Below are 13306 nucleotides of genomic sequence, written 5' to 3'. Positions count from 1 at the left end.
CCAAGTCCCGAGTCAGTTTTTAAGGACAGTGAGGGGAGGGAGAGTAGAGTGTCTACATATGACGTCTCTGGGAGGATGGCAGGTCAAGCTGAGCTGTCCTGGCAATGGTCAAAAGCCGATCTGCACCGAGATCCCTTCCAGCTTCAAGAACGGCTCAGCTCGACCCACCATCCCTCAAAATCCACGGAAGACGAGCGTCCAGACTTTTTTCTGTCCTGCACAGAAGTGGTGGAACGAACTTCCCCTGGGTGTCCGAACAGCAGAGTCCAACACTCGCTGTCTTCAAACCCAGACTGAAGACCCTCCTCTTCTGAGAGTACTTGGGTGAATAGTAGAGTACTATGGTCTCCTTACTGACTTGTGTTTAGTAGAGTCTAAACTTAGAGGATCTTTGAATTATTAGTCTATTTAAACTAGCTGAGGTTTTTCTTAAGTAAATAGTGAAGCTCTTTTGTAAGTCGCTCTGGATAAGAGCGTCTGCTAAATGCCTCAAATGTAAATGTAAATGGAAGCTTGTAGGGCTCTAGGTTCAGGTTGCATTTGGACTCACTACCTTCTGGTAGGCATGTTAAACATAGTTAATATAAATATCTCATATTTCCCATTATAGACTAATCTAAGGTGGCTGTAGTAGTGCGTAAATCGAGTAGCCACTCCCATCTCAGTCATTTATGCTGAGATTTTACATCCGGTGGGAGTTGGTCAACAGTTTTACAGATGTCCTGTAGTAAGATGACATTACTCCACCTCCCCTGCAATTCTGATGATGCTTACTGGTGGAGTATGGTGGAGCTTCCATTACTGAACACTAAGCAGGCCTTGACTTGTCTTGGGTGATTGGCTACATTTGAGGGAAAAGTGTAAATAAAGAAATAAATTAATTAATTTAAAAATTAACCGTCGCTTCTTTTCTGGTATCGTCTCCGTCAGAGGCAGAAGAGGAACAGGAGGAGGCCGCAGAACAGGAGGATGGAGGTGAGAGAATCCACTATTCAGTCTTCCAGCTCCATTCGATGGTTACTGCAGGCATAGGTCCTGCCTATTCAGCTGTAGTGAGTCTACCACTCTCACTTGGTGTCTGTCCAGATTTCTTATCAGTAAGAAAAGTGTTCCTCTCGGAATGGAAAATGACCAATGTGTCCTTCCTGTACTTTGTAACTCTGCCGAGGCATCCTGTTTACTCCCTTATTTGATATTTTGAGCAGTCTAGATTTGCCGCCTGTCAACAAACCTTTCCTTTTCCTCCAATCTAATCCTCCATGCTTCCTTGTCCCCACCTTACAGAGCAAGACTACACAGAGTACCAAGGTACTGTCTCATTTTATTAAGGTGTCTATTCATAATTGTGAAATATTACAATTTAAAGATCCTTTTCTTCCAGTTCTTGTAATTTCTAATTTCATTAACACCACCTTCTTGTTTCTACACTCACTGTCCATTCTATCAGCTCCACACCCCCCTAATGTAGGAGCCCTGTGTGGGTCTATAACTCCAGACTGGAGTCCATCCGTCTGTTCTTCGATGCTCAGGACCCCACAAGACTGACCACCACAGAGCAGGTCGTATTTGGGTGGTGGGTCGTTCTCAGCACTGCAGTGAAACTGACAAAGTGAAGGCATTTAGAGTGTGATGCACAGGTCATAAACAATGTGTCCACTCACTGTCTACTCCTACCTAGTTGTACCGCCTTGTAGATGTAAAGTCGGCAGCTCAACATACACTACTAACCCCCACCACGTCAGCCAGTGACACTGCAATGCTGAGAATGACCCACCACCCAAATACTGCCTACCTGCTCTGTGGTGGTAAGTCCTGTGTGGGGTCCTGACCTTTTAAGAACAGGCTGAAAGGAGGGTAATAACGGAGTATGCAGAGAAACCGATGGAGACAGGCTGGAGTTATAGAACTACACAGTGCTGCAATGTGGGAAGTGGAGCTGACAGAGTGGACAGTGAGTGTAGAAACAAATAGGTGGTGTTAATGAAGTGGCTGGTCGCTGTACACTGCTGGTTAAAGGTCTCAGCATTCTTGCTGTAAGCAAGTTTATTACATTGTGGACATTCATTTGTTGTAGGTTACAGAAACAGCATGTTATATAAAGCAGAACAAAGGATGTGAAGGAGTCTCAGAAAACTACATTTCCCATCTGAACTACAAAAGCAGCCATATTGAGGTTCTATGGTCCTAAATTCCAGTCCCAGCTACTCCATAGCACACATATCTTTGTCCCTTTCTTCATTAATCAGCTAGCTAATTAATCACCACTGGGGTTGGGATTGAGAACTCCTGTTATACACCAATCAGCCATAACATTAAAACCACTTGCCTAATATAAAGAGGTCCCCCTTTGCTGCCAAAACAGCTTTGACCATTCGAGTCACCCTGTGCTGTCCTAAAGGTGTTCTGTGGTATCTGGCATCAAGACTGGTCAGCAGCAGATCCTTACATCTTGGACGTGGTGAGGTGAGGCCTCCATGAGCATCAGTGAGCCCTGAGTGTCCAAGTCCACTGCATACCGGGAACACCCGGCAAATCCCACCTGATGTTTTGGAGATGTTCTGACCTAGTTTGGTTCTTGTCAAAGTGGCTCAGATTGCCCATTTTTTCCTGCTTCAACACCTCCACCACCTTCAACAACTGACTATTCACTTGAGTCAGTGGTTTTAATGTTAAGGCTAATCAGGGTACTTTACCCTTAAAGAACGGTGCCCAACACTATATTTCTCCTACATGCTGCTGAGCTCGTCACCTCAGTTTCCTAAGCTTTGATCCAGGCTTGATTTTTTTCTCTCTCCATCTCTTTGGCTCCATTTTTCTCTCGTTCTCGCATCCTTCTCTGTCTCTGTGATCCATCAGAGGAGACCCAGGAGGAAGGTAAGAGTGTGACAAGTTCTCCCAAGTTCCAGCATGTCCTCACACCCGTCTACATCTTATCTTAAACCAGGGAAGCTTATCCTGTTGCAAGATTCTCAAAGCTTCATGGAGGTTACTAACCGAGGCCTACTAAGAGTCTGCTGGCCCTCTAAACCTGGGACCACTATGTATGCAAATGACTTTCCCAGTGCCGGATCTAAAAACCTCCCGGATCTAACATCAAACTAATGTAACTAATTTGAACATCTAATTTACTCAAATGTCAGAATGCCAGATCCAACCTTTTCGCCTGCACATACTACACTATAAGGACAAAAATATTGGGACACCTGCTCCTTCATTGTTTCCTCACAGCTTTAAAAACAGTTTACCATGCTTTTGTTGGAGTAACTGTCCAGGGAAGAAGGCCACTACTACTAGATTTTTTGGAGGAGCATTGCTTTGAGAATTTGATTGCATTCAGGGACAAGTGCAATAATGAGGTCAGGATGTTGGATAACCACCACCACCCCACCTCAGCAATCCCCCCCAAACTCCCTTACTCCAAAATTCCAGAAGTGGATGATGAGCACCATCCATCATTCCGGAGAACACAGTAGTTCCACTGCTCCACAGCTCCACAGTACTGGGGGGCTTTATACCCCTCTACCCCACGCCTGGCATTAGGCAGCATGGTGCCAATAAGGTCATGTTTATCTGCTCCAGAGAGTCCTATTCTATTGGCAGTACTTCTTCTCTACAAGGGCCGAACAAACTGTGTGTGTGTGTCCATTCGCACATCTGTGCATCAGCAATAGGTGCAACTTAAAGTAGCCGAATGCATTTATTAGAAGGGGTGTCCATAAATATTTGGACATGTAGTGTAGTTAGTTCACCATGGTTAAAAACAAAAAAAACTTGCTCTGGACTTGTTGTTTTCTTCTGTTGACGCTGTTTCTTTTCTCTCCTTTCTGCCCTGCCATGTCTCTTCATCTCAGAGGAGGAACGACCACGTCCCAAGTACGTTCTCAGATATCTTCTCCAGATGTATTCTCCAGCTGAATTTGCACGGCTGTTATCCAACACTGTCTCTAATCTCGGAACATTATTCAGACTGCCTTCCTCTTCTTTTTCTGTCAATATTTTATTCATTGCTGACATTTCAAATGAACGTAATACTAATATTAATATAAAGGCCCACAGAAATGAAACCACAAGGCCATGGAAGACACAGATATGAAAATGATAATACATACACTATAATAATAATAATAATAATAATAATAATATCAAATCAAGCTGTCTAACAATCTTGCATTCCGAAACGAGGAAGCCACTACAGCATTACAGTCCAACCAAACTGTGGACCAATAGAGAAGGCAAGATCATTCATCCTAGTAGCTCAAGGATCAGGCAGGATCAGGCTACTAGAAGGCAGTGGCGACTCAGAGGTTAGAGCACTGGGTTCTTGATCACAAGGTTGTATGTTCAATCCCCAGGTCCACTAAGCTGCCACTGTTGAGTCCTTGAGCGAGGTGCAGTTGCATGGCTGACCCTGGCTTTCTTAGCTGGAATGTGTGAACGTAAGCTTTGTATTGTACTGTAGAAGTATAAATGGCATTAAAAGGCACATTATTGATCTGTTATTGTATCTAAATGGGACAGGAAAGGTTACCATACCAAGTAGTATTGACAGGAACATCCTCAGAAGTGTTGGCCTTTTTTGGAGTCCAGGAAAAGCTAAATCCAGGTGTGAGTGTGAGTGGGATGGTTCTGCGTTTTCCAGGTTAAATAAACCAAACATCCAGAAACCACAGTCACAAAGGCTACAACACCTGAATGAGTTTTGTATATTTAGGCAATACATCAAGAAGTCATGGCAAGGACTCATAGGTTGGCCCAGGAGATTTGATATTGCAGTGGAAATGAAAGTCCAGTAAGAATAGAGTGGTGGAAGTCCAGAAACTGGGACAACATCCTGATAAGGTCTAGACATGCTGGTCTATGTGTATATATATATATATATATATATATATATATATATATATATATATATATATATATATATATATATATATATGCAGATATTTCACTAGATAAGCCTAAGACAATGTCCAGTTCCCCCAGAAGAGAATCAACCAGATGCTAAAAAGCTCTACAGCTAAATTGTTATTCCATACACAGAATCTTTCCAGATTGATGGAGAGACGTTTAGAGGGGCCTTAGAGAGCAGCCAGCATGCTCACTGGAACGTGGAGTTCCCCAGCTCTGATACAGTGTCTTAACAGATGCTGACCAACATCACAGTAGGAGTGATGTAAAGGAGCAAGTGCAGTCAACTCACCCCTGAGAGAGCAAAGCCAATTGTGCTCTCTCTGCCTCTGGCTGCTGATGGCAAGCAGCATAACCCAGGATTTGAACCAGTGGTCCTCAGATTATACTGGGAGCCCCTCTAAGTGCACTTTTATAGGTCGTTGGGGTGGAATGGGTAGGACAATGCAGTATTACAGAGGTCTTACAGAGAGACAGCAGCACAAGAGGAGGATTCCATAAGGAGCTAAGGGACCACTGGGTGGGTATTCACTGCCCAACAATAAAATCCAAAGGTAGCTAAGGCCATTCAACCGAAGATTTTAGGTTGTAAGACAGGGTCCTTGGTCCAAATGTACTCAGAAATGGTGTCGGCCAGCTTATTAAAAGGGCTTGGTGAAGACAGGAATGCTTCAGAACTGTTAAAGAAACATTGGATAGGTTTCCCATAAACACTTTATCTTATCTTCATCCTTCTGTGTTCCCAGGCCAATGGTTCCCCAGCTGGCACCTCCAAAGATCCCAGAAGGAGAGCGGGTCGATTTTGATGTGAGTGACTGGACACTTCTTGACCTTTTGTGCCTCCAACTATCGCAGAGCTAAAACCTGGAAAGGGAAACTTTATTACAAGCCAATGAGCTTTTAATGAGCCAATCACGTGGCAGCAATGCACTTCATAAAATCATGCAGATACAGGCCAGCAGCTTCAAGGTCATTTTGACATCAGAATGTCCCGCTGTTCTACAAATGCTCAAACCAGCCCTTCGGACAACAACAATCATGCCGCCCTCAAAGACTCTGAGGGTTGATGTCAAAATTACCTTGAAGCTGCTGGCTGAGCAATTTTGAGCAATGTTGGTTCCACATCCAGTAGATTTGTTCGGTCCCACCAGCAGCTCACCTGAATGATGAAGTATTGCTTTGCCAAACCTGGTATAGACGGTTAAAGCCCTCTCTCTCTCTCTCTCTCTCTCTCTCTTTCTCTCTCTCTCTCTTTCTCTCTCCCCTTCAGGACATCCATAGGAAGCGCATGGAGAAAGACCTGCTGGAGTTGCAGACCCTGATTGAAGCCCACTTTGAGCAGAGGAAGAAGGAGGAAGAGGAGCTGATTGGCCTGAAGGACCGAATTGTTAGTCTTGACACCACAGAATTGCATTTAACCCTCAATTAACATTTCTAACAGCACCCCTGTATTAAAGATACAGGGGCGCTGTGTGGTGGTGGGGGGATATTTGGACAATTCTAAGGGGCCTGAGTTATTTGGCCGATTTTTAGAGTTGTGGGGCACAGTGTATATCCTTTTTATGGGGTCCAAAAAGCCCAAATTTTAGATTTTAGATTGGGCAAAAGTATGAAGGCAGGGGCTCTGAGTGGCTCAGTGGTCTGCCACAATGGCCCGGGGTTCGTGAGTTCGAATCCCGAGCCATGCCACTTTGCCTTTAGCGGTCAAGAGAGTCTGAGAGAGCACACTTGGCCATACTCTCTCCGGATGGGTAGATGGCACTCCTCCCACATCACTCTTAAGCGATGTTAGCCGGCACAGGTGTCAGATGTTAGCTGGTACGGTGGAGCCTGGGACACAGGGGTTTGCTCTGAGCGTGTCGGCTCTTCAATCAGACAAGTCCTTACCCTCCTAGTGTCAGGAGCAGTGCTAACTGGCAGTACCAACCTGGGAGAAAAGCCAATGGCTGTAGTATGCTCATTCAGTCTCTAGGTCACTCATCTTTCTGCATTTTTCACTTGTTATTCATCTCTGCCCTGTCCGCAGGAGAGACGGCGCTCAGAGAGAGCTGAGCAGCAGCGTGTGAGAGCAGAGAAAGAGCGGGACCGGCAGACCAGGATTGTTGTAAGATCCAAATAGAGCCACTGACCCATCTAACACTGATCTTTCATCAAACCCACATTCACTGCTGGAAAGACCCTGTGGTGCATCAAGGCACTCTTCAGATGAGAATGTACACTATATGGACAAATGTTTGTGGACACCCCTTGTAATGAATGCATTCAGCGAGTCCTAGTCCCTGTTCAGAAGTACTGCCAATAGAATAGGACATCAACCTTTTGGCACCATGCTGCTCAATGCAGCTCAACCAGGCTTGGGCTAGAGGGGTATAAAGCCCCCCAGCATTGAAGGTTCTTTAAAATGATGGATGGGTTTGGGATGAGTTGGGAAGTTGGGAATGAGGGGGGCTGGTGATCATCCAACATCCCGACCTCTCTCTTGCTCTTGTCACTGAATGCAATCAAATCCTCACAGCAATGTTGCTCCAAAAGCTAGGAGAAAGTCTTCTTCCCTGGACAGTAGAGATAGATACTCCAACAAAAGCGGGATAAACTCTTTCTTTTAATACCTTTGATGTAGGAAGAAACAATGAACGAGCAGGTGTCTCAATACTTTTGTCCATATCTGTATAATTGCTATTTCACAAAATCCTACCCATTCTATTGGGTATTCTCTATTCTCCTACCCAAGCTCCTAGAAAGCTGATAGGTTCCCATCTGACCATTCACCTTCCTGCTCTACTGACTGGCCCTCTTCCACCTCATCTCCTGACAGCTCTGCTTCCTAATATATGGAAAGTATGTAGTGTGGCTACATCTGAAGTTCACTCAGTGACTCAGCAGTCTAATGCGTCTCTGCTATGGCCTGGTCTAACTCCCAAAGATTTAAGCTTATCAGTAAACAGTAGATACTGTTTAGAGTCTGGAAATGATACAAAACCGCTCAGTGGAAGACTGATAGGAGCAGAGCATTGTGTGATGGTCATACAGGCTGCTAGAGTAAAGCACTGGACTATTCTGGAACTCACTTCAGGATGATGGAAAAATATCCACTGCTTATTTCCACTATTCTGATGAAGCCGCTAAGCCTGACGACTGTTTCAGCAATGAATCACTGCTCTGTGCAAAAACACACACTTGCAGAAACCAGAAGTCTTTATTAATTATCATTCTTTCCTACCGTCTCGCCGTCTCTCAGGAGGAGCGCCAGAGGAAGGAAGACGAGGAGGCCAAGAAGAGAGCAGACGATGAAGCCAAGAAAAAGAAGGTTTTGTCCAACATGGGGGCCAACTTTGGTGGCTTTCTCGCAAAGGTAAAGTGAAAGTGTGGGTGTTGGCGTGGGTGTGTGTGTGTGTATAGAGGAGGGACAAAACAAAAACTAGGACACAGGAAATAATTCTGAATGCTGTCCAAATACTTTACGTTGAAGGTATGTAGGATCGAATGAGTATGAGCCAGTTTTTTCCCCATGGCTGGATACTAAAAATAGACCCTCTGCAGGTTTGTATTACGTATAATGATACGATCTCAGTTGGAATTTCCATTCCATGCCCTAAATCTTTTTCTAGTCCTTTCTAGTTCCAAGGGCAGATAAAAAAGAAATGAAGATCTGGATTTCTGGACTAAACACGTCCAGAAATCTAAACATGCGTCCAATGCTGGTCATTTTTTATTCTTGTTAAAACTCACATAAATGCAATTTTATATGCTGCATATTTCATTTTATATATAAATCGAGCAGCAAACTCAATTGTCTTTTCAAACCTGAGGTTAAAATTAGAGATTAGGTTTAAAAAATAAAGGTTTTATAAAGGGTTCTTTGAACAATGCCATAGAAGAACCGTGTTTTGTTCCATGAAGATGAGACATGTGATGTGAAAGAACCTGTAAATGGATAAAGAACCTTTTTATCAAGCTTATAAAAGGTTCTTCGACAGAAAAGTGGTTCTTTATGGAGCTTAAAGTGGTTCTCCTTCTATAGCATCGCTGAAAGAACCCTTTGTAGCCCCTTTATTTTTAGAGTGTAATACACCCTAAGCATTACTAATCAGTAATCAGCAATGCAAACTGGCTGAGGTGTTGCTTGGGTTATTCCCAATCCAGGAACCACTGGTGGTTCCGCAGAAGAAACTACTAGATAATTATCAACAGAATTATAATATCTGCAAAAAAGATCATAGACCATAAAAGTCCATTTAAAAAAGTGCAGCATTTTGAATAGAAAGTCTATGAGCTCTGTTATAGCCACACCCCCACAACCGAGGCGTCGCTAGAAAGACCAGGATGTCCTCTTTACAGTAAGACTCATAGATTATGCTTGACTTAATGGAAGTCTAATGGATGAACCTTATTTTGTTCCATGAAGATGAGATATGTGTGGGAAGAACCTGTAAATTGGTAAAGAACCTTTTCATCAAGGTTCTTCACACAGCACTTTCAGAAAACTGGTTCTTTATGGAACCAAAAGTGGTTCTCCTTCTATGACATCGCCCAAATAACCCTTTGTAGCCCCTACAGAAAGTGTATTTTTAGAGTGTAATACGAGGGATATAAGCTGGGTTTGATGTTCTCACATTGTGTGTGTGTGTGTGTGTGTGTGTGTTTGGCAGGCAGAGCAGAGGCGAGGGAAGCGTATGACTGGGAGAGAAATCAAAAGGAAGACTCTGTCTGATAGACGCGCCCCCCTCGGCATTGAAAATCTGAGAGAGGACGCTCTGAGGTACACGCACACATACTGAGGTGTTGAGCCTGGGCCTAACGCTGCCTAACCCATAGAGTCATATTAGTGTAAAATCCTATAGCAGTACTCTACTGCCTCAGCCCACATGCTTCTCTACCATCAGATGCTGCTTCTGGAACACACTAGAGCTTGTCCAGAAATGCACGTGTACTGCTGTCCATGAGGGGGGCGCTTCATTTGTATTGGTGGTAGTGGTGTAAAAGTGAATTACACTCCCCAACTGTAGAGGGAGCCTAGGAGCAGAAAACACCAATTCTTACATAATGCTGCTTTAATGCATTTGCACTGGGACAGCTGAGGACCACCTACTGTTTGTTCTGGGACAGACAAGACAAGACAAGCAGATTTACCATTAGTGACGGACACAGATGGAATTTGGCTTCTGCTGTTATCCCATCCATGCAGTGAGCACACACAGTGGACAGTGAGCTGCCTGAGCAGTGGGCAGCCATTGTTGCTGCACCCAGGAAGCAGAAAGGTGAGGGGCCTTGCTCAAGGGCTCAACAGTGACAGCTTGCTGAACCCGGGTATCGAACCCACAACCATGTCATCAATAGCCTGGAGCTCTAAGCTCTGAGCACACCGAGCTATGGATATGGATATGTCTTTCTTGGAAAGGCTACTTTTTCTGCACAATGTCCAGTGCAGGCAATCGTCCACTACTGCAAACTAGCATTTCGCTAAAAACAAGCTAATCGCTCTTTTTTTTAAATCGCTTTTTTTTTAAGTGGGTGGAGCATTTGAGAGTGAAACCGGCACTGCGTGAACCTATTAACGTTGAAAAACTATGACCATGGACAAAAGTCCAGTTAGTGTTAAAGGTTCTTTTCAATCTTTCAGTCTTTTCACGAACAAAGAGCTGAGTCTACAGGTTCCAGAGAGCAGGAGGTCGTAGAGATGATGTGACTGAGCCAAAGGAGAGGAAAAATAGGGAAACATCTTGTGATTACGTTTCCGTTTTTTGCTCCCTGGACAGCGTTTACATGTGATGTGTTTTCATGTACTGCATGTCTCTGCAGAGCCTGCGAGGGGGAAATTAGGTTGGACGTGTTTGTAAAAAATAACTGTGTGATCATACAGAGAAGCTAAAGAGGAACAGAAGAAACCTCCAACACTGAGGATCACATGATGCACATTGTTCCAAACTCTGTTCCAAAAAAAAGACCTGCTATAGATAGAGAGACCAAGCGAATGTGCTGTGTCAAGAGAGAGAGAGAGAGAGAGAGAGAGAGAGAGGAAGTACACTCTTTAGTGGGTTTTTTTTTTATTCAAGCATTTTACAGGAAAGCTATGAAAAGATATCAAAGCACTTCCAGGTCCTCATCTCTACTGTTTCAAACAGAACTGGGAACGGGAAGTCAGGACAGTGATAGATCTGCTCGTATGATGAGCTAAAAGCAAAGCAAACCCCCCACATGATCTTTGCTTTGTAGAGGTGAGTCTGAATGAGGAAGATTTGAGTTTCACTAAAGAGAAAAAACAAGCCTTTGCTGATAAACACAGATAAGCCAAAACATTGCCACATGCTGTTGGCAATGGTCTGCTTATTGCTTTCATAGAACAGCGCACGGTAAGTCACCGAGCAAACAAGGTGCAGTCCTCATAGGAGAAGGTTTTCATCAATGCTGGCCAAGTCGGAGCAGTCACATGACAAAATGAACCAATCACGGTACCCTGCGCGCACAGCAGACTTCATCACTATAAAGCCCACTTAAAGTGAACCCCAGACCTCCAGACCACTGGTTAGAGTCACTCCCTGAGTGCTGAGGGTAGGACTTTTACCAGCTCATCTCTCAGAAGCTGGTAAATCTGGGGAGTTTATAAGCCAAGGCAGCACCTTCAGGTCTTCAGTGTATGAATAGAGATGGAAAACTCAGGTCCAGCATGCAGAAATCCACCCCATGATTTAGCTTCAACTGCCTGGCCAGCTCTGCTGCAGCATCCACTCATTTACATTTCTGACATTTAGCTGACCCTCTTATCCAGAGCGACTTATAAGGTTACTGGTATTACAGAGGAGGGCCAATGTAGTGTTAGGAGTCTTGCCCAAGGTCACCCATAGTCACCCAGACCAGGAATCGAACCCCAGTCTCCCACATGGTGTTGTAGCTCACTGGCAGGTAGTGGTGTGATCTGTTGTGCCACACCACTACCACCATTAAACCACTCAAGATCTAAAACCGAGGGTGATGCCTTGGCTTCCAAACTCCTCAGATTTCATTTGGATCCAGCATCTGAGGGATGTGCTGGTATGAGTCCTATCCTTCGTGGTTCTGTCTCATGTATGTAAATACTGTTTTAAAGGGGTCTGTCTGCTCAAGTGTAAAAGCTGTGAGGGGTTGAGGGATGTCTACCTTCCGCACCTGACTTTTGCATGTCTTAGATTGTTAAGCTGTGTGTGTAGACTGTGTGTGTAGACTGTGTGTGTAGACTGTACACACTTACTTACATAAATACACCTGTCTTATCTCTGTGGCCAACAGGCAGCGGGCTCAGGAGATGTGGAACTGGATCTATCAACTGGAGTCAGAGAAGTTCGACTTCATGGATCAGATGAAGAGGCAGAAGTATGAGGTCAGCCATGGTTCTTTTATTGCCTCACTGTCACTGTCTGGTAGTTTATCAGTGGCTACCATTTGATGGTGAACCAGACAGGGTCCGAAAATATGTGTGTTCTGCACGCGAGCGAGAAAAAGAGAATATGTGGAAGCAGAAATGGAGAGACAGTACGGCTAGTATATTAACGAGTGGTATTCAGAGTCGTTATCATCAATGGCTTCTTGTTCCTGGTGCCAGCGTTCGTTCTCACACAAGCCTCTGAAAGCCTAGAGCATGAAAAGGAGTGCGTGTGTGAGCATCCTTTCATGTCTTGTCCTATTCCTTTCTGTTGTCTCGCCAGATCGTTGTCTTGCTGAACAGGATTTCTCATGCCCAAAAATTGTAAGTCACCCAGACTTTCTCATTTTCTAGAACATGCATCAAAGCACGTGCTCCTCAATAGAAGATTCGGAAGGTCGTATACTTTAAACATGGCGTTTCATAACACCCCTCCCACGTCTTTCCACAGCAAAAAGGGCCACGGAAAGGGAAAAGTCGGCGGCCGCTGGAAATGAGACGTTCTGCTCTTGGAAAGCAGAAGATGATCAGAAGTGAGACAGAAGTGAGAACAGAAAACGAAGATGTCATCAAAACACGTTTCCTTTTTTCCTCCTTCTTCGCTCATATACTCTCTTTTTTCATGACTGTAAAATCCAGAAGGGGAAATATTATTACGTTCATAATAAAAAAAAAGCTGCCCATTCAATATTTGCCACCTCAGCTTTTATTGTTTTTGCATGGAATCACATTAACCCCTTAGATCCTAGGTGATTTATTTATTTATTATAATAATGAAGATAATAATGAATTATTTAAGACCTGGGTTGGGTTTAGCATATACTGTGAAGTCCCACAGGGCTCTATTTTAGGGCCTGTGTAACTTACTGTAACTTACTATAAATCTCTGCCAATTGTGACAAAGTTTGGGCCTCTTAAAGAGTTGAGAGATTGTGAATATAAGACAAGAAGCCCTAATGCTCAATACCACCCTTCACACTCACTCAGATACACTATATGGACAGT

The 13306-nt window shown here is 44.1% G+C and overlaps 1 protein-coding gene across 2 annotated transcripts; it reads left to right on the top strand.

The window, feature by feature from the left end:
• Positions 1-1288: 1288 nt before the first annotated feature.
• tnnt1 (troponin T type 1 (skeletal, slow)) lies at positions 1289-12969 on the top strand. Of its 2 annotated transcripts, XM_072693405.1 has the most exons (11): positions 1289-1308; positions 2857-2874; positions 3852-3873; positions 5652-5712; positions 6176-6292; positions 6932-7009; positions 8144-8257; positions 9555-9664; positions 12169-12259; positions 12585-12625; positions 12753-12969. In XM_072693405.1, exons 4-11 carry the CDS (start codon positions 5656-5658, stop codon positions 12796-12798), a joined length of 654 nt encoding a protein of 217 aa, XP_072549506.1. In that variant the 5' UTR covers positions 1289-1308; positions 2857-2874; positions 3852-3873; positions 5652-5655; the 3' UTR covers positions 12799-12969. The 2 variants fall into 2 exon arrangements, with proteins under 2 accessions (XP_072549506.1, XP_072549507.1); XM_072693406.1 differs by lacking the exon at positions 2857-2874.
• The last annotated feature ends 337 nt before the right edge of the window (positions 12970-13306 follow it).

Source organism: Salminus brasiliensis, chromosome 12, assembly GCF_030463535.1.
Source record: "Salminus brasiliensis chromosome 12, fSalBra1.hap2, whole genome shotgun sequence".
Classification (NCBI taxonomy): domain Eukaryota; kingdom Metazoa; phylum Chordata; class Actinopteri; order Characiformes; family Bryconidae; genus Salminus; species Salminus brasiliensis.
This window is presented reverse-complemented; position numbering and strand designations above follow the sequence as displayed.

Coding starts and splice junctions, on each gene's coding strand:
- tnnt1 (XM_072693406.1), top strand. CDS start 5,656: ATGGTTCCCCAGCTGGCACCTCCAAAGATCCCAGAAGGAGAGCGGGTC. Junction 8,258..9,554: donor TTGGTGGCTTTCTCGCAAAG/GTAAAGTGAAAG, acceptor TGTGTTTGGCAG/GCAGAGCAGAGGCGAGGGAA. Junction 12,260..12,584: donor TGAAGAGGCAGAAGTATGAG/GTCAGCCATGGT, acceptor TTGTCTCGCCAG/ATCGTTGTCTTGCTGAACAG.